The sequence below is a fragment of the Hydra vulgaris genome, chromosome 02 (genome assembly GCF_038396675.1).
Source record: "Hydra vulgaris chromosome 02, alternate assembly HydraT2T_AEP".
Lineage (NCBI taxonomy): Eukaryota > Metazoa > Cnidaria > Hydrozoa > Anthoathecata > Hydridae > Hydra > Hydra vulgaris.
This window is the reverse complement of record NC_088921.1, coordinates 56,334,347-56,356,451: the sequence shown is the minus strand read 5'-3', so window position 1 is coordinate 56,356,451 and position 22,105 is coordinate 56,334,347. Positions and strand designations below refer to the sequence as shown.

General features: G+C 27.7%; 1 protein-coding gene across 4 annotated transcripts in view; it reads left to right on the top strand.

Annotated features, from left to right (window-relative positions):
- LOC101241586 (matrix metalloproteinase-19) overlaps positions 1-22,105 on the top strand; it is a 119,921-nt gene that overhangs the window by 34,616 nt on the left and 63,200 nt on the right. For all 4 annotated transcript variants that reach the window (XM_065791446.1, XM_065791447.1, XM_065791448.1 and 1 more), the window contains 3 exons: positions 868-918; positions 3,528-3,572; positions 8,704-8,825. In XM_065791446.1, coding sequence (XP_065647518.1) covers positions 868-918; positions 3,528-3,572; positions 8,704-8,825 — 218 coding nt within the window. The remainder of the gene's footprint in view (positions 1-867; positions 919-3,527; positions 3,573-8,703; positions 8,826-22,105) is intronic.

The window sequence follows — 22,105 nt, the reverse complement described above, 5'->3', positions numbered from 1 at the left end:
GCCATAATTACTAAATACTTTTCAGTAACTCTTAATTCTTGCAAGTTTGGGGGATTTGTTGTTTTAGGCACAACTTTCACATCATTTTGTTTATACCATTTGATAACCTTTTTTACTTTTATAAACTGAGGCTAAATCAGGTCAGAATACATGTCTACTATCATTTGATTTAATGAGAGGTAGGAGACCTTTTTATAAACACTCTTTAACATATACTTTATTAGAAAGTATGGTCTCAGAAATGTAGGGTTGCTGTTTTTTTGCCACACTTTCAAATAGCTTCCAAACCAAGACTTTATTTGCAAACTTATTGTTTTGTGTATTTAAATTTATCTGCTATTGATCCTACTTTTTTGATTGCCTTGCTGATGATCCTACTTGATATAAGTTTCATCATCTTCAATAATACAGAAACTTTTAAAAATAAAATTGTCATGCAACTTTCTGCAGCTGGTTCTTACACTTTTTTTGTGATGTTTATTTTTAACTTTTACTACAAAACTATGAGAATCTTTTTGGGCATTCCCTTAGTGAAAGGCTTGGGTTTATCTTGATACTGTTAACCAGTTTTCTAGCCAGTTTTATATCTTGAAAATCCTCCTTTCTATTCGGATTTTGTAATTGTGCATAATTTTTTTCTCTATTGTCTTCTTTTGCCATTTTTAAAACTTATTTTAAGTTAAATGGGAAAACTGAAATTTTTTTTTAAAACAACATGCTGTAAACAAAATACAAATAAAATTAAAAATATATTAATACAACCACTGAAAAAAATGTTGTGCTAATTCTTTCACATTTATTTTGTGTACATTTATTAGGCCTTATTTGAAATATAAAAATGTAAATGTTTATGCATTATTCATTTAGGAAACTGTTATGGAACATACAACACAACCTGATGTTCTGATACCAACAGAAGTAAGTTAAACCATTATATATTTAATATTTTATTAAAAAATAATATATTTATATATTTATGATTCTAAATAATTATAACAGTAGTTTATAAACAATATAAATTACTTATTAACATAAATAAAATGATAATATCAATCATGAATTGTTTTTTAAAAAACTTTCATCAAAAGAAGTTCAGTGGTTTTTTTAACAATAAAATTCTCTCAAGACATATTTGGAATTTTGCCATAACATAATTATGTAAATTAGTAAAGTCAGCTACAAACAGTGTTCATTTTCTTTAATTAGATATACCTTTATAGTGTTTGATCTCTTTAATCAGATATCTCTTTAAAATGTGTTGAACAGTGGCAATACTATTTTTTGTTTTTAAAGTTTTCTCTGTAAAAGTTTAATGTTTTTAAAATTTTAAGATGCAACAGATAATCGAAGATTGCAATATAAAGGCTTAACAAAAATTAAATAAATAAATAAAAGTCCTATATTTGCTGCATTTTCTCAGAATTGATAAAGTTTTTAAATTTCTGAAATCAGAATTATGCTGAAAACTCTATTTAATATTTATTATTTCCAAACTTTTTTTGGATAGACAATATAATTGATTCTGAAATGTGTATGCATGGTATGTATGTAATGTGTATGTATTTTAAAGTTACGAAGTAAAAGTTTAAAAAATTAATAAAAAAAAAGCAATAAAAATGATTTATCAGTTTCATTTGGTAACAGTTGAAATATCTATCAATACCAACGGGATCATTTGCCATGCGGCATGATAGATAAATAAAAATATTGAGAGAACTAAAGTGTGTACACAAAATAAATGTGAAAGTAGAAAAACTTCTTAAAAAGAGTTACTCATCAGTTTTTATTTAGAACTAAGTAATTTAATACGTTAATATATGAAGATAAAATATTAATAATAAAATTATTTATTTCTGTATCTAATAAAATATGCTACTTTTTCTTTGTTGGTACGCATAAACTTGCGCCCAGAACAACAATTAAAAATATTTAATGCTTTTATATATAATAGATCGCACTAAGAATTTGCTGATGATCCAATTTAATATAAGTTTTATCATCTTCAATAATACAGAAACTTTTAGAGATAAAATTGTCATGCAACTTTCTGTAGCGAGTTCTTATAGTTTTTTTTTAAGTTTTAACAAGGTTGGATACTTTTTGTGATTTGAGTAAAATTCATGTTTATTTTGAACTTTTACAACAAAACTATGAGGCTCATTTTGCACATTCCCTATGTGAGAGGCCTGGGTTGATCTTGAAACTGTTAACCAGTAGTCTAGCCAGTTTTATATCTTAAAAACTCCCTTTTCTTCCACTACCAGATTAATTTTGCTTGGGAAAAGCATTGAATAACACAACTGACAATATAGGGATGTACTTGCAACATTTTTGCTATTGTATTCAAGCTTCTATTTGGATTATCCAAATATTTGTGCATTTTTTTCTTTGCTAATAATATATAAAAATAAATTTACAGAAATTTATTTGCATATTTTATTATTATCATAAATAATATTTTTGTTTACAATAAAATATGAAAATAAATTTTTGTGAAACAAAATCCTTTTTTTTTTATATATATAAAAGAAGTTATTTAAGAAAAGCCTGATCAAAATTTTATTATAATCACAAAATAAAATAGGGAAAACCCAAGCTTTTGCATTTATTTAATATATAAAACATAAAATACAGTTAAGTACTAATTTTTAAATTAATAATGTAATACTTCAGTCTTATTAGCTCAGACTGTTGTCAAACGTAAAATAAAATACAATAATAATATATCACAAAAACCTATGTAAAAAACTGTTAAGAGAACAATATAAAGATGAGCTAGCATAATGTGAAAACTATTTTAAAATTTCAATGGTTTTCTTAAAAAGAGGTCTCCTACAATTTGACGCAATTTTAACACTGTTGTCCTTGTTTAAAAGTGGTGGGAAGCACCTTATCTTGTAATTCATTTGGGTATAATTATTCTCAAGGGACTCTCTTATTTTCCTTTCATGGTAATTATAATTAAGTGCGATTGTTCTGGGGTGCATCAAATTAAATATACTGTGGCAGTCCTTGCAGTGTTCTGTAGCTCCAGAAGCATGCCAATTGCCTTTTATGCTGTTTACCTGATGGTTTGTATAATTTTCTTTTTTGTTTCTCCAATATAAATTATAAGTACTACAAGAAATGTCATTGAAACAAGCTTTTGCATAAATTAAATTGTTTAAAAAAACCTCTACGGTGATCTCACTATTTATTAAACAAACTAGATATTTTTATAGTAAAGAAAGCTGCTAAGCAACTAAGCAGAACTAGCCTAAATTAGGCTTAGATATAGAAATAAGTTGACTTACTTGAATTACTTTATTGCTTCAATAAATGAGTACAATTACTAAAAGTTATCATCCTTCTATTTTTATTTAGTTGTATCAACTCAAAAAAAATTAAACTTTACACCTATTAAAAGAATTTTACAATAAAATATTACTTATTTAAGTTGTTAAAAAATGAGTAAAATTATATTATACTGTATAATTTAGAACAATTGGTGCGGTTTTTTTAAAAAATTTTTTGTGTATTTTATTTAGAAAAATACAATAGTAACACAATCTTATCAAAATCCAATATATGAAGTAAGTTTTAATTATTTAATAAGTTTATATTTTGAACAAATATATATTCTTATAATAATATGCTTATATTGTTTATAATGAGAAATGTTAATAGCAATTATTTATGAAGGTTTAATTTTTAAATAAACATATCATTTAAATGTATTATTGCAAATATGTTTTGTGAGTAGGTAATCTCAAATCAATCAGTTTTTTAATAAATGAAATGAAAAATAGATTTTTTAGATTTTTGTACCAGCAAAAGAGGTAATAAAAAATATGTAATTTAACAAACGTTCTAACAAGGGCAAAAACAAGCAGTTTGCACTGCAGCTCAAATCTTTATGCAACAGTGTTAATGCCTAATTTTATTAATTCCGTACTTTCTAGCATGTTGTTTTAATTTACATATTTGTTGCTATCTTATCTGTTATTTGTATTTGTTATATTTTTAATATTTATTTTTTAGTTTTTAAATTTCTTATGAAATAACTCATCTTTCCACTTGCATTTTTTTTTGCAATGATTTTTGTTGTTTATAGAATACCCCTAAACATTTTTATGTTATCATCTCAAAATGGTGACAATTGGTAATACATTTTTACTTAGAATTAAAAGAAGTTACATACTTTTACTTAAAATTAAATAAATTTTATAACACAATAAGCATTTGTTTATTATTATCATGCTTTATTTAATTGCCAATGTTTGAGTTTTGTTGAATGACATTTCTTTTATCAAAGACATTTATTAGACTGTTATTAAAAATTATATTATTTAATTTCTTTGTTGTATTTGGCTTGTTTGTATTAAATTTGCTTAATATTGAATTAATATTGACACAGCAAAATTATAGTTTTTCTTTTTGCTTTTTATTTCATTCTTGTTCAACATATTATGTTTTGATTTTATATAATTTTTGATTAAACAAATTTAGAAATATTTCTAGCCTATAGTTTTTAATTATAAGTTTTTTCTTGATCAACATCAGTAAATAACTAGTTAGGTTTAGCATTAAATTTAACATTTAAATACAAATTTTTTTTTGTATGAATTTTTATAAAAGGTTGTATTTTGACAAGTATTTTTTAATTTGCATGAGAATGGATTAGAACTAGGATCTAAAGTCAATAAATGCGCTTTTTCGAAAAAATTTTGCTAACTTGTTGTTAACGCTCTTGAGCTAAGTTACTTCAAAGTTTACATGATTGTGTTTTCATCTATTAGTGCTAGTAAAAGAGTATTAAATTCATAAGCAAGAAAGATATGCTTCTCTAAATATTAGAAAGACCTAACAAAAAAAAGGCTAAAGCTCATTTGTGGACATAATGTGTTGACAAAATCATATGAAACATAAGAGTTTGTATAAATTATAAATCACTTTATAAGCTAATTTATTTTTAGTTTTGAATTACTTTTATTGTGATTTTTATTTATTTATTTAGTTGTATTTTTATATTGCAGTACTGTGTTCATTTGCATATAGATTTAAAAAAGAGTTCATTTAACTATTTTTAAAAGCACCACATGATTCAATATTCTTTATTTAAAAATGTTGTCTCATAAAAATAATAGTCAAACGATACGTAATCGTTGTATAATGCTGTTTTGTTACAATACGTAAATAATATTAAAATGTTACAGGGGACAAATCGTTTATCTAACATTTTTACATACTAAAACTCATACACTAAAATGTTATATTCAAAAACTCATATACTAAAGTGTTATATACTAAAAACTCATGTACTAAAATGTTATTTACTAAAAACTCATATACTAAAATAATATATACCAAAAACTCATATACTAAAATATTATATACTAAAAGCTCATATACTAAAATATTATATTCTAAAAACTTATATACTAAAATGTAATATACAAAAAACTCATATACTAAAATGTTACATACAAAAAACTCATATACTAAAATATCATATACAAAAAACTCATATACTAAAATATTATATACTAAAAAAATATAGTCGAATCAAATTATAGACTGGAATCGAATTATTTGGTGGTATTAATACTTCCATTCAACCCAACTTGGATGTTGTGATTAGGAAGGTGTTTTTTAAATTTTAAAAACATTTCATGAAACTTGAATGGTGAAAACAAGTGTCTTCGATTTGGAGATACCAAACAGCACCCTGGTATTGTTATGATTTCTGCAAATGTTATGGCAAATTTCCACTCAACTTTGCATTCAAATGCTAAACCTATGAAGAGTTACTTTCAGTGTAAAGACTGGATCAAGGCATAAACCAACTAAACCATGGCTTATGGCCCCAGACTGAGAAAGAACCCTTGGCTGAAGAAGTTCAACAAATATAAATAAGAAAAAATAGTTAAATTTTGATATCTATAAACAATAGTTAAAGTGTTGGCATCAACACCAGGCAAGAATTTATATATTGAGTCTTATTAATGAGAATATTATTGAAAATTTTTATTATCAATTTGTATTAAAATTACAAAGATGTTTACTAGTTTTATTCATGTTTTCATTTTACCATTAGGTTTAGTTTAAGTTAGCAATCAATTATTTTGTAACTCACTTATAAATGATTTACACACTACCCCTAACCATGTATTGGAATAAATATTCCAAAAAAACAGCACAAAAAATTTAATGTTTAAAAATATAAATATAAATTGGATTAACAATATTGAATCACTTGAATCGGTAAGTTCAGAAACAACTTCAGTCACAAATTTTAAACTTTTTAGAAGAGAGAAAAAACATCATAACTTCTCTAAAATTGAAAATATTTGAACTTTCAAATATTTGAATATTTGAAAAATATTCAAATATTTGAACTTTCAAATATTTAAAATACATTCAAATATTTGAACTTTTAGATATTTAAACAAAGTTCAAATATTTGAACTTTTAAATATTTAAAAAACAGAAAGCTAAAAATACAGAAATCTAAAAATTTGGAAAAAGGCTACTCATGAATTTTCATTAAACTACAATCATTAGAAGTTTATATTTTTATTTATATTATATCAAAAATGATGTTATAGCATTGCAAAGTCATTATAAAACAGGAATATAAGAAAGTAAAATATTCGTCATGTGCATTGGTTGTTGGCAGGTCAGTTAGTTAGTTCATCTTTAAAAACTTAAAAGTTTTTAAGAATATGAATAATCATCCTGATGTCTTCCATTTTCTTTAAGTTGATTGGAATTTTCCCTGATGGCTGCAGTACTTAAAGGGAAATCAATATCTACATTTCAGGAGCTAATAGCTGTGCTTTTGTAATCTTTCAATGAAAGTGTATGCTGTGATTACCCTTTAAAGTTATAACACAACTCTTTATATTGAGTGAGAGCAATTTTGCTTCTTTTACCACATTTCATCCTCAACATTCTCTTGCTAAAGGGTTTTTTGTGTATTATTTCTTCCACCAACCGTCAATATTATTTATGTTAGTGATAAGTAGCTTGGTGTACTTACCACTGATATAAACTTGTAGCTTAGATACTATGTAAATGTTATTACTGGACTAAATATCATCCTCTTCATACTACTGAAATCTTGATAATTTAAAAGGTATAAATGCCCTTGAACTAGAAAGTATTGAATCTTATCACAGTGTGATTCTGATTCTGTTTGTAGATGCCATCAGGCAAGAGGTAAAGATTTTTTGCATTTGATAGAATATTAGTTCAATGTATGCTGCATGCTACATATATCATTTGCTCTTATATGGGCTACTCCTTCATAGTACATGAATATTTCAGAATTGCCTGTTTTTAGGTTTTCTATCCCAAAACAGTTCACCCAATATTGCCTGAGGTAAAAAATGTTCTGAACTGGGATTGCTAGAAGAGAAAAATTTTGCATGAAATCAAAGGAAAGTATTGTGTCTGTATTGTGAAAGTATTGTGGAATGTGAAGACATTCCACACGTAACCTGGTGATGCTTTAAATTATATTGTAAAATATCTTGGCTCCTCTTTTGTAATAAATAAGTTCAGAAGAGCATCCTATTTTTCTGAATCACCAATAGAGGAGCTTTTCATTTTTAGATCCAGTTCTTTACATTTTATATCTACCTGTGGATCCAAACGGTCATGAAAAGTTTTTATGAAAATAAGATAAAACTTGTATTTTACGTCCAAATCTTTCTCATAGGTGGTACTTTAAACAAGGAAAACATTTTTTTTTTTTACATTAGCAAAATTGAGATGATATCTTTGGTACCATAATAGGTAATTTTGGTGTGGAATGATGAAACATGCTCATGTATTTTAGAACAATTTTCAGCAGAAATCTTGTTCTTCTTGAGATTTTTTACCTCGTCTTTGGGTAACTTACCCTTTATTAGAAGATCAGTAAGTCTTCAAAACCTGCCCTTAAAAATGCTATAAAATTAAATAAATGTTTCCTTGCATACTTTTTTTTCTTTCTCTTCTCTATGTTAAGAAATATTTGAAATTGCCTGCTGTTTCTTGAGACTGTTTAGAACAGTCTAGAAAAACAATGGCAAGTTTTTCAATCAGTTGTTGTTAGAAAATATCTTCTTTGTCTAGATAGGGAGAGACGCCTATTTCAGTTGATGTGTTCAACTCCATAAAATTTAAAGGTTCTAATGATGTTTCAATGTTTTTCTTCGTTTCTTCTTCTCTTCTTAAGAGTTGTTTTGGATCTCTTTTTCACTAATATTATTTACTAATTTTTGTTCATATTTTTTTGTTATATTTTTAACATTTTAAAATGTTTTAAAAAGTAATAGTAATAGTGGTATTAAAAGTTAGTAATACTTTAAATGATAAATGGAATATAGATAATATAATAGAAATAATAATAGAAAAATAGAAATAATAGATAATAGAAATTTGCACAATTAAAATAGCAATCTTACTAAAGATACATGATTAAACATTTTCCATAATTTCCATATTTTAAAACCACATATATGTAAAAAGAAGGAAAAGATTTTATCTGTTTACTAAAAACGATAACAATGGATTGCAGGTTGCATAACAATGGAAAATATGCAGTCAGAGAAATACTAATTATTATTTAGATGAGTGATTTCTTACAAATGTTGTTTTTATTTATTTTACTTAAATATTTTAGTATTTTAATTTGATGTTTTTTGTTTTATATAATAAATTTTGTGTTTTGTATAGAAATTTTTTATCCAAAATGGTTATTTAAACACAACATGCTATTATGAGGCTGGAAATGATACGATTGATCTTGAACATGATAAAGCAGTATGTTTCAGCAAGGCTGTTAAAAGATTTCAGATGTATGCGATATTTGCTTTTGTTTTAATTTTTTTTTTTTGAGTTTTTCAATGTTTTGCTGTTAAAACAGTAAACTTTCTAAAGATTTATTTTATGGTTTAATATATGGTTTTAGTTTTAAAAAAATCAGAACTGGTTACACAAGGTCAAGCGTTGTTTCAAAGACAGTTTCTTTTTATTAACCTAACTTTTCCATCAAAACAAAAGAAAAAAAAAGATGTTATATGATGAAAATAATGTTAAAAGGTGCGTTAAAAATGAAATCTTAAAAGAAATATATTAAAAAAACAAGAATATTTATTTAGACAATTTCTCATAACAAACAACAATAGTTACCGAATTTTTAAAAAATAAAAAATAAAACAAAAAATTATTAGCTCAAAATTAGTACACTTTAAATTTTATTTTATATTACCGCCACTTATGATATTTTTTTAATTATAGCAATAGCAATGTCTTCGTTATTTTTAAGTTTTATTTTGCAAAAAATAATACTTAAAAAAAATATTATTTTATAATAATTACATCAGACTTTTATAATTAACACATTGCGCAATATTATAAAAGCATTAACAGAAATTTTCTTATAATAATCCGGTCAAAATAGACAAAAAAAATAGTGGTAGATTTGCAATAATTCGCGTAGAGCTGAAAAATTGTACATACCTTGAGCACATTATTACAAATAAAGTATTAAAAGTCCCCATCGATCCCATATCTGCAAAAAAAGTTATTCAAGGTTTAAGGTATAAAAAAAAGTTGTTTTTTTTTTAAACAAAAAAGGAAATGTTTTATCATAAAAATAGATCAAACAAAAGCGAACAGCATTTAAACGCGTTTTTGAATAAACTGTTTCATCGGCTTTTCTTTGAACTTGTATAAGAACAATGAAAAATGCTTTTTTTCAAATAATGTTTTCAACTGATTTTTCTCGTCTGACTTCCCAAAATTCTTGGAACAAAGTTACGAACGATGAAATACTTTTAGCGTTGAACGTTCCGTTGCAGTTAAGAGTATCAAGCAGTATTTTTATTACGATTGGAACTGTTTAATACTTTTATTAAAATGTCGCAACTATGTTTTATATGTAGTAAACTTTTAATAGCAAGTGAAACTGTTGTTGTTGGTCGTGGAATGAAGACTTTGATTGATACAAGTGTTAAAAGAAGTGACGGGTTTTATGAATACCTGAAAGATCTGAAGTCTGTGATGATTCATGTGATGTGCCGTAAAAAGTATACTCGGAAGAGTACTATTGTTGCATTTAAAAGACAGCAAGATATAGATCAAGTCAGCACATCTGAAAATAGTCCACCTTGTACCAGAGCGCGCGTAAGTAAATCACTTTTTTGTTTAAAAAAATGTTGCTTATTTTGCGGCGGTGAAGCAAACGAGGAGGCCGAGAAGAAAAAAGCGAAGAAAGTTCGGCGTAAAATTCATAAAGTTGCGACTCTTGAATTTAAAGAATCAATTCTGGTAGCATGGAGTCGTTCTGACGAGGAAGCAAAAAAGGTTACTGCACGCATTGAATATGAATTTGATTTAGTTGCTGCTGAGGCTAAATATCATAATACCTGTTATAATTCTTTCTTGAGACCAACCAATGGGTGTAAAATCGGTTCCTCAAGATGAATCTACAAATGTTGCGATGGAAGAAATATTTAAATACATTGAAAACAGTGATGACTGCCAGTTTTTATTAGAAGAACTAAAAAATATTTGCAAAAATCCACATTTAGATAACAGAACAATTAAGACACGATTAAAGTTGAAGTTCGGTTATAAAATTATTATCATTGAAAAACCAGGAAAATTAAAGTTTATCTGTTTTTTTGACAATCATAGCGATATTCTTAACCAAGCTTGGTATGAGAAGAAAAGCCAAAATAAAGAAGAACGATTTCGAATTTTAAAAATTGCGGCAGCAATCATTTGAGAGGACATTCAATCATTGGTATTTGATAATACCAATTATCCCTCGCCTAGTCAAATGTTTGAAGATATTAACAGCGATATTCCATAGTCATTGACTTATTTTTTAGAGCAAGTTATTTTGAAAAACAAATGATCTAAATTAGAACATTTAAAATTAGTTTGTACAAGTATCAGCCACAGCATTATGTCTGTTGTTAAGCCTAGGTCTTTTAAATCAAAATTGCAGTTGGATCTCTCTGTATTTTTCCATCAACGGTTTGGTTCCAAACTTCTTATACAAATCTTTTCGTCTTTTGGTCTATGCGCATCCTACAATGACACTTTAATGTATGAGGCAGCAGCAGTTCTTCACCATCCGCCTTTTATCTTACCACTACATTTATCAACTGGCACATTTATTCAATACGTTGCGGACAATGCTGATATAAACGTAAATAGTTTAGATGGTAATAACTCGCTTCACATAATAGGTATAATTCAAATTGTTACTCCAAAAGGTTCAGTTTCACAAGAGGATCAAATACCACGAATAAAGGAAATCCCTTCTGCAAAAGATATTGCAGCAAAAGCTCATGTGCCAATTCAAATCTATCAAAATGATGGTGTAGTGGGTTATAGTAAAATAAGTGTGCAAAATTTAGCTTATGAAAGTGAAGCACCCATATCTTTAATCCAAAAAGTTGAAGCAATATGGTTCTATGGTAAATGCAAGAATTTATCGTTACCCGGTTGGAGTGGTTATATCGAACGTTTAACAAGTAGTATTCAGAATTTTAAGTCTAAAATTTTATTCTTACCGATTATTCACCAACCAGCAAGTAACTACAGTACTATATATACGACTTTACTTTGCGCTTTAGAAAACGCAAAACATTACGGCCACGAAGTATGCATTATTACTTTCGATCAACCTCTGTATGCAAAAGCTCGAGAAATTGTATCTGCAGCACCTGATGGATCTGAATTATCAAAGATCATAATAAGATTTGGAGGATTTCATTTACTAATGTCATTTTTTGGATCAATTGGTTATATATCAACTTGATCTCCGCGCAGCGGCCTTGTTTGTCGAGGTTCGTGTTTCGGAGTTATAGAGTTGAGAGAGGGTTATAACCACTATTAAGTAGCCTCCTCATCTGTAGTGGCCTTCTTGGCCTTGAGGAGGTGAATAACAAAAAAAAAAAATATTATGCAAGGAAGTGGCATACAAGAGGCACTTTCATTGGAAAAAATGCTCATTGTCATTGGAAAAAATGCTCAATGGTCATGCTTACGATAGAGCTGTTAGAGCCCATACATTACTTCAGCTCTCTTTAGCTATAATAATTTCAAAAGATCTTGCTATTGATGAAGAGATGGTAGCAAATCTTGATATTACCATTACAAACGCTATAAATAACAACGTTTCATATAGTGATATTGAAAGTGGCAATGATAATGAAATGTGCAATGCATTACTTTATAAGTTCAATGAAAAACTAAAAGAATTTAAAAAACGAGGACCTACATCAAAACTATGGATACAATATCCTAATATGGTGTCAATTGCAAAAGAGTTTATCAGAGCTGAACGCATGGGAGATGGGCAAGGTTATTTGAACAGCATTAAAGAAATGCTACCTTATTTCCACACATCGGAACATTTTTCTTATGCTAAGTCTTCGCACTTATATCTACAGGATATGCTACAATTAGAGAAGTTAATGAACCAAAGTGTTTATCAATGGTTTATCGAAGGATTTTTCACTGTTAGGCGTTCTGATAAACTCAATTGTGGTACTTCAACAGATATGGTGATTGAGCAATCAATGATGAAATCAATGAAGACATATGGAGGTATTTCTCAAGGAAGAAGTGCAAAAGAGAGTGTTATAAGTAAATGGGTTTATGGCATGCATGCAATGAACACTGTATGTGAAGGATTGGAAGATCTTGCTGATCTTAAAACGTATACAACAGATCAGCATGTAGATGCAAGTGATTCACAAATAAAGAAAGATGATAAAGATATTGGAAAACTTCAGCAGTGGTTTTTATCACATGATTCTTTTCCTAAAATTAAAGAAATCATTTCGATTGCTAGTGGAATTGTTCGTGATAATAAAATCAACTGTCATAAAGCTCGTGAAGTTGGGACTGCTGCTATGTCTAAAATTGCAGGTGAAACATTTAATATCAAATTAAAACGCGCTGATAAAGTTCTTTCTCTTCTAACCATGAGTAGCACCATAAAAGTTCATGGTGAGAAAGTACCTGTAGATCCAGTATTACTATTTCAACGTATGAGTATTAGTAAGACATTTGAGAATGAAATAGAAAAATTTTTTGAGTATGAATTAGCTCCCTATTCTTTATCAATGTTCGATGAAACTGGAATGCGTAAAACACAGAAATCAGCTATTTACAATTGTTTTGAATCAATGGAAATTGAAATAGACAACACAAATGCTAGTTACATCATTGATGGAGGGTATTTATTACACCGCGTTGTGTGGGATCAAGAAGCAACCTTTAACGTTACTTTTGATAAATACATTCAGTACGTACATAGACATTTTAGTCATCGAGTGTCTATAGTAGTATTTGATGGTTATACTGATTATAGGAAAAACGTTAAAGCTGCAGAACAGCGTCGTCGAACCACAAAAGTATCTTCTTCACCTGATGTCATTTTTGATCAATTTATGACAGTTCCAACAAACCAACAACAATTCCTTTCCAATACTCATAACAAGTCTCGCTTCATTTTTATGTTATGCGAAAGATTTACAGCTGCAAATATCATAGTGATGCAAGTGGATAATGGCGTTCATGTCCTTATAATTGAAACAGCCATAGATCAATCAAATGCAACAAATAATTCTATTGTTGTCGGTGAAGATGTTGACTTATTAGTATTACTGACTGCACGAACTCCAATTGATAAGATTATTTACTTTTTAAAATCTGGGAAAGCTCATCAACCAACAGAAATATATTCATCAAAAAGTTTATCTGCTTATCCAAAATGTCAAAATCATATCTTATTTTTACATGCAATTACTGGCTGCGATACTACATCAGCATTTTTCCGAAAGGATAAAACAACGCATTTAAATTATTTGAAAAGTGTGATTTAACTGATTGCGTCAAATTGTTTCAAAAGATAGACTCTTCACCACAAGACATTGTTACAAATGGGATTTGTTTTCATCTTGCTCTATATGGAGCTTCAAATAAAATTGATTGCTTAGACAAGTATAGATACCTAACTTTTGTAAAAAACATCCAGAACAATAAAAGAGTGCAGTTATTTTGTCTTCCTCCAACATCTGCTTCTTCAAGTCAACACTTGTATCGAGTATATTATCAAGTTCAAGTATGGCTAGGCAATCAACTGGACCCATCTGACTGGGGTTGGAAATTAGTAGATAATACATTAGAGCTGATTGACACTTTACTTCCACCAGCTCCGGAAAGACTTCTCAACACCATCTTCTGCAATTGCAAAAAGGGTTGTAGTGCAAAATGTAGCTGTAAAAAAGTCAGGTTATTATGTTCATCGGTGTGTAGTAATTGCCGAGGCCAGTCTTACTCCAATGTTGAATCAAATTCAATAAATGATGATTTTGATAATATCAATGAGGAGACAATTGATGTATCTTTTTCACATATCCAGCTTGAAAAAGGAGATGACTACGAAGAAGATGAAGGCAAAGAAAATGCTAATATATAATATATTACAATAATACGAATATATAATACATAATATGCATTTAATAATAAATAATATATGCAAATATTATGTATATATTATTTATATGTATATTAATTTTGTAATATTTATATTATATTATATGATTATTAATTTTGTAATTTCACAAGAATCGCAATGTCTTTTCTAGCAATATATTTTATATTGCATATATATATCGCATTATACTTAATATGTTTTAGCTATATATTTTCTCGCAATATATTCTTGCAATATCTTCTCGCAATATATTTTCGCAAGGATTGCAATATCTCAGGAATAACGATTCTTATAAAAATGTATTATATCTTATAAAAAGGCAATTTTATTAAATACTTTCATGATGTAATACTTTTGTTTGATCTTTATTATGATAAAACTTATCATTAATTTGAAAAAAAGAAAAAACTATTTTTTTTAACCTTTAACCTTTAATAACTTTTTTTGCAGATATGGGATCGGTGGGGACTTTTAATATTTTATTTGTAATAATATCCTAAAGGTATGTACCAATTTTCAGCTTTATGCGAATTATTGTAAATTGAAATGTTTATTTTGACCGGATTATAATTTAGAAAAATTTTGGATTAAAAAAGTTATTTAAATTCCTCTTAAACATGTTATAACACTGCATCAAAAATTTGTATTAAGTGTATGTTTAACTTTATTGTCATTAAGCATGTGGCAGTACAATAGTATACATTTGATAATAAATGATACTGGGAAATGTTTGTTTGTCTAAAATAAAATGAGGAAAAGTAACTTGAGTTTTTTGTTTTGCAATAATTTTTTGTTTGTACTTTTTAAAAGTAAATAAATCATCATTATTTGTAAGTTTCAATTTTAAAAAATATTGAAAAAAAAAATTAACATTTTAAATTCATTAATACATATGTTGAGAAAATAAAGAAATTTATGTTAATTAATTTAATTAATATTTAAAATAAGTAAAATTAAAAGCGAATTTTTAAAACCCAATGCTTTTATATGTTATTAAAACACAATTTTTTCTATTACTATTTTATTTTATTAACATTTGGCTGTATGCATGTGAAAAAAAAAATTCAGGAAGAGGTGGGTAACCACAGGCATTCTGTTTACGAAGTTATCGTCTTATCGTATAAGTAGGAACTAATAATATACTTATTTTAAAAATTGTTATTCTTCTTCCCATGTAAAAAATAAACTTAATTAAAGTTAACTAAATTAATTGACTTATTGCAAAACTAATTATTAAATATTGTATTGTCATCAAGCAAAAGTATGTATGCAAAATTTGAAGAAAACCTGTTATCAGGAAGTGACTCAAAAATTGATTGCAAGATTTGATGTTAACAGACAGACCTCTGTCTGTCTGTTAACATCAAATTAACAGTTAAAAACAAGGAGTTGATAAAATTAGGAAAAATTAAAACAAAATAGCTATTTCACAATACATTTACAAAATAACACTAATGTACATAGTACATTTATGTACAATGCAATTCATTCTGTATATTGTACCTTCTGTACACTTACAAAATAAAACTTCTAGATTTGTTTTTCTTAGTAAATTAAACTTGTTTTGCAATAATTTATATTATTACAATAGTTTAAAAAAGTTAATGTCCGTAAATAAATATAAAATGATAAAGATAGTTTTATGACGTCAAAATCATGACAAGCTAATTTGCTGGGTCATTTTTATTTAAAACAAGGCCTGCAAGGTTATACATGTATTACAATGTATCACTAGTACAAGTTAAACATGTATTACATCTTAAAATAATTTTAATACCAATTTCTGCATCAATGCATTAATTGTTGAAAATATATTAGAATTAATTATTTAGCACATTTGCTATACATTGAGGACTGTACAATTGGTTTTATTTCTAAAAGAATTTATACTTGACTTTTTTCTTCAGCCATACTTATAAATACAAAAGTTTTGAATTATATTTAATTTTGGCTCATACTCATAAACAGTAGGGTAGGTCATTGAAAAAATTTTGACTTTGGATAGTGATAATTTGTTACTCCTGAATAATATGAAGTAGATTAGAAAAAAATTGTTTGATTTTTTTAATCTCTTCCTTTGCCGCAGGGGGCCTCAAATCGCCAGGGGGCATTAAATCACCATATTTGTATTTTTTTATGCTTTTTATCATTATTTAATTACATAGTAATTTTGTTATAAAATTTAATCTTGAGTAGTTTAAATAGTTGCTCGTGAACAATAAAAGTTAAATGGGAAAAAAAAAACTCACTTTTTTTTTATCTTCATTTGTTTCTAAAAGACCTTATTTTACCATACTTGAGCATTTTTAGGCTTTTTTTATTGTTATTAAATTACTTAGTAATTTTTGTTCTAAAATTATTAAATTTTATTTTAAATTGTAATAAATTGTTACCATTAGATGATAAAACAAAAATAGAACAGTAATCAAGTTTTTTTTGGCATTCTTTTTCTGTTGCAGGACTTATATTGTGCATTTTTAGGCTTTTTATTGGTATTTAGGTATTGGTATTTGATCATAATTTTTTCAATTTTTTCCGAAATAAAATTTTGGAAAAAATTGAATAATGTCGAATTAATAATGTCTGGATTTATAAACCAGTATTAAATTATAAACTAATCATCATTAAATTATAAACTAATCATCTATTCAGTGATTCAAACTAGCTCTTTTTAAAATTATTATTATTTATTTATTTTTGGCATTTTTAGGCTTTTCTTATCATTTTAATTTACATATTAATTTACTATTTATTACTATATAAATTGTAGTGATTCTAATTAACACTTTTTAAAATTATTGTTATTTATTTATTTAAAAAAAAAATTGTTGGAAACTTTAATATTTATAAGTGTATAAAGATTAGTATACTATTAGTATGTAAAGACTGTTGTATTATTAATATTATATAGATTACCAATATCCACATATATATCAAATAAATGGACTTTTGTATATGATTTATTGAATTTAAATCTATTTTTAGAATTTTGTTTTGCAAATTGAATAAAACTAAATTTATATTTATTTATAAAAAAACATGACATCATAGAACAAATCGAGTTAAGGCGTCAGAGACAAGTGGTTAGAACTAAATTATCACACAAAGCAAAGTTAGCTATGTGTTCAATAGGCCCAAAATTAATTTTTTTTGATAGGAGAAAAGATAAACTCTTTGTGCATTAACAACTTGCAGTAAAGACATAATTACTCAGGAACATATCACATTGATTGAAGAACCTCTTTCGATTTTTCTTAGTCATATTTCTCCATCAAGTGCATCATCAACAAATATCAAGAATGCTGTTATAGATATTTTTGATGAAAACAAAATATCACTTGATAATGTGATAGCTATTGGCTCTGATGGAGCTAATGTAAATACTGGTGTGAACAACGGTGTAATAAGATTGCTGGAACTGCATTTGGGATATCCAGTTCGATGGTTAGAGTGTATGTTCCATTTTAATGAACTCCCATTGAGAAATTTAGTATCACAATTAGATGGCACCACTTCAGGTCCTACTGCATTTAGTGGCAACATTGGGACGTTCTACATGAGATTGACAAATAATATTAGCAAAGATCAACAGTATCTTTATAACATGTGCAAGTCAATAGAAATAGGTAAGGTGAAAGAAAGTCTGAAAAAAAAAAAAGGCAGGCCCATTTGTTTATTCTCGATGGCTGACAACAGCAAATCGAATCCTTCGTTTTTATGTTGCAAGAACTCCTCCTTTTACCGAGCTTGTAATACTTACTGGTTACATTCTTCAAGGTTATGCACCGGTGTGGTTTTTATAAAACTGGAGCCTCAATGTTACATAGGGGCAAAACACTTGCGGCACCTAATTCAATTATCTCGCTTCCTTTCTGAAAGTGATCAACTTATAGTTGATAAATGCATTCAAATAAATGCATATTATGATGACTCAGAAATTATTTTTATATCAATGTTGATGGATGAACGAAAACAAATAAGAGAACTAGCAGCTAAAAGAATTAAATTCGCAAGACCATGCACAGTTTTAAATTCTACAGAAGTAAGAAAATTCAAAATTCTCCTTCTAAATTTTGATGCAGTTGGTTACTTTAGTCTTGTATATCGGGAGGAACACCTAAGGACCTCACCACCTATGTTAAAAGAGTTAAGTAATGATTTCATTGAAAATGCAATACAAAATGTGCAAAAACTGATTTTCCATGCCATTCTCAAAATTTAGAAAGATATTTTCAATTGGTTACAAAAACAGCGGTATCTGTATCAGAAATGAAATGAGAAGAGATGGATACATTAGAGCAAAACTTCTAAAAAGTATATTCCACACTTTGCTTCAAAAAATAATTGGAATATGTAGGATTAATTGATCAATAAACACTTTCATAGAACTTCTTCGAATAAGTACAATAAAAAGTAAATATAAAATGACATTTAAAAAAACTTGTATTGCTAATAAGAAATTCTTCTAGTGCTAATGTAATTGTGCTATTACATAAAATTTTGAGTTTTAAAGCAATCTAAAAAGTTTGAGCAGAAAAAAACAAAATTATTGCATTTTTTGTAGAGCAAAAACTTTTATATATTGTATATTGTAATATCAAAAATAGCTTATTTTCACTTAGACTGCGGCAAAAAAAGGAAAAAATAATTTTAGTTCTTTATTTTAATGATATTTAGATGTTAGAGCAACATTTATTTGCTATCCAAAGTAATTTGAACAAAAAAATGCAATGATGATCTACCCTAATAAACAGACATTTTGACTTTTTGTATTTTGATTTACTTTGCTAGTATAAACAAATCTGTACAAAACTTTTTCCGATAGAAAGTAAATACTGCAAGAGTAAATACTCTTTTAATAACTTTACATTTTAAATTTATGGCTGTTTGGTTGATCTTTTAGATATATGTCATACTTTTATTAATGGCGCTAGCCCACGATACAGAGGTAAAAGGTGTAATTTAAGCTTTTTCTAAAACATCTAGTCTTTTGGTTCAATTTTTTAACTCATCAATTGTTTTATTAAATCACTTTGTTAATCTATCTTTATGAGTGACTTTATTAATTTATCTTGATCAACTTTATAAATGCTAAATTCAGTTGATTGAACATTTACCATGTTTATCATAGATATTTTTTTAATTATATATTTAAATTATATATTATCAAATTATTCAACTTGTAGTCAGTGCAAGCAATCATCTTTTTCTATTAGACTTTTTTTTTTAAATTGTAAAAGTTGTTGAAGATTCAAGTCAAAGTTTTTGAAAGGGTACTATCAACACTTTTAATCTATCTGATAACAGTAAACAATCCTTGATGATGCCGAAATCAAGCGTTGTTTTGTTGTTATTGTAGAAATGGCGTCAAAATACAATTGAATTCTCAAATCTAATAATTAAATCCACTTAAATATTAACGGGTGATGCATAAGATATTGGACAAAATAGTTCAGATAATTCTCAATTCAGATAATTCTCATTCTTTAATTCAGATAAAACTCAATTTTTTTCAGCCAATCCTTATCACAATAATTTAAATCTTCCTATATTTATGAACAGTAATGTACTCGATGAGTCATCTACTCTTCTTATTCTAGGATTCACTCTTACTTCCAATCTTTCTTGAAAACCGTATATCAAATCTGTTTAAAAATTAGCATCTGCTAAGGTTGCATCTTTTTATCGAGCTTGACACTTTCTTACTCCGGATTCTATTCTCTATCTCTATAAATCTCAAATCCGGCCTTGTATGGAATACTGTTGTCATATCTGGGGCGGATCTTCTAATGATGGCCTTTTTTTTTTTTAGACATGGTGCAAAAACGCATTTTAAACATAGTTGGACCTGCTCTTGCAGCCAGCCCTTAACCATTATCACATCGTCATAATGTTGCTTCTCTTTTCTACAAATACTATAATGGGCACTGCTCTAAAGAGCTAGCGTCTCTTGTGCCATTTACTAAAATTCATTCGTGTTACTCGCCATTCAATTAAGTCTCATCCTTTTTTTTGTGACTGTTCCTAAGTGCTCCTAAAACTCTTATTCGCCTAGTTTTTTTCCTTGAACATCAGTTCTTTGGAATTTGCTTCCTTCATCTTGCTTTTCTAATGCATATAATTTGCAATTAAGTCGTCTGTCAATCGTTATCTTGCTCTAATTAGTGGTTGCTTGAGCCTTGTTGGAAGCAAAGATGTTTAAAAAAAAAAGCATCAATAACTTATTTATAAATGAAAAAAAAACTATTATTATATTTTTTTTTAATAAAGAAATCATCTTTTAATAAAAATAAGTTATTTTTAAAATGAAAAAATGCCACCATCTGCAATTAATCTCAATTTTGCTCTGATGCCTTTCATAAGTGACTGTAAAAAATTTAAACCGATTTCTTGTAGTTTTAATTTAATTTGATCAATCAAAACTTGCTCTGTTGAAGCTTGCCAATCTCCCTTGTAAACCTTCTGTGCCAAATGTCCCCAATATTTTTCAATTGGTCGCTGCTGCTTTTCGCTTCTCTTATTCAATGTGATCATTGTCAGGGCCATTTCAAAGAGGTTTCTCATCAGGTGGGGGTGGGGGGAGTGTCATATGTGTTTTTTGCCAACTAGAGACATTATAACGTCCTCAATATTTGACATTTGCCAACTATACTTTAAAACTTGCCAACTGAAATGCTAAATGTATAAATGTGCTAACTCAAATGCATATATAACAGCTTGGGGGAGGGGATACCCCCTACACCCTCTGTTCGGGATGACCCTGGCTGCAAAAACCACTCTAACAGAAATGAAATTTTTTTTTTTCGTTTACTTATTAATAGCTATTAATGTCTGGAATGAACTAATTTCAATTAGTCAATTCTAGACAACAATTATTCCAGTTAGTCATTTCGAGAAATAACTTTCATTTTGGTTAGATTGGTTTTTAACAACAACCACGCTGAATAAAAGAAGCCAAATTACAAAACTTAGAATAAAATTTCAAAATGCAGAGCGATTTTCAAAGCAAGAACAATAAACCAGACAGTCTTTTAAAAATAACTTTTAAATAACTGATTTAAATAACATCAAGATTAATTTAAAAAAAAAAAAAAAATTAAAAACTAAAAGTTAAAAAAGTAAAAGTAATTAACTTAAAAAAAATTTATAACTTTTCAGAACCACAACAACCACTTATTTTAATTTATTTAATATAGCGAATTTAGTAGGGTGGTTCAAAAAAGCACACTTTTAAATTTAAAGTTATATGGTCGATTGTGAAGAAAAGTGTCTTGATGTCATAAAATTTATCTCTAGAAAGTACAATTGATGATTTTTTCCTGTTAATTTCAAATGGAAAATTGTACTTTTTAGTTTTAACTAGCATGAGTTACCCGGCGTTGCCCGGGCCAATATTTAAACTGGCTTACCTGATATCTGTACACAAAAATGGTCCCAAAAAATGGTCCCCTCTGATCCCGGGGTCAGGGGGGCCCATTTTTGGGCCCCCTTGACCCCGGGGGTTGGGGTACGGGGTCAAAACCCAGCTAAAAACCTTCTCCTCCTCGAGGACTTCCCCCATGCCAAATTTCATCGAGATCGGTCCGGCGGTTTGGATTTCTATAGAGAACAAAC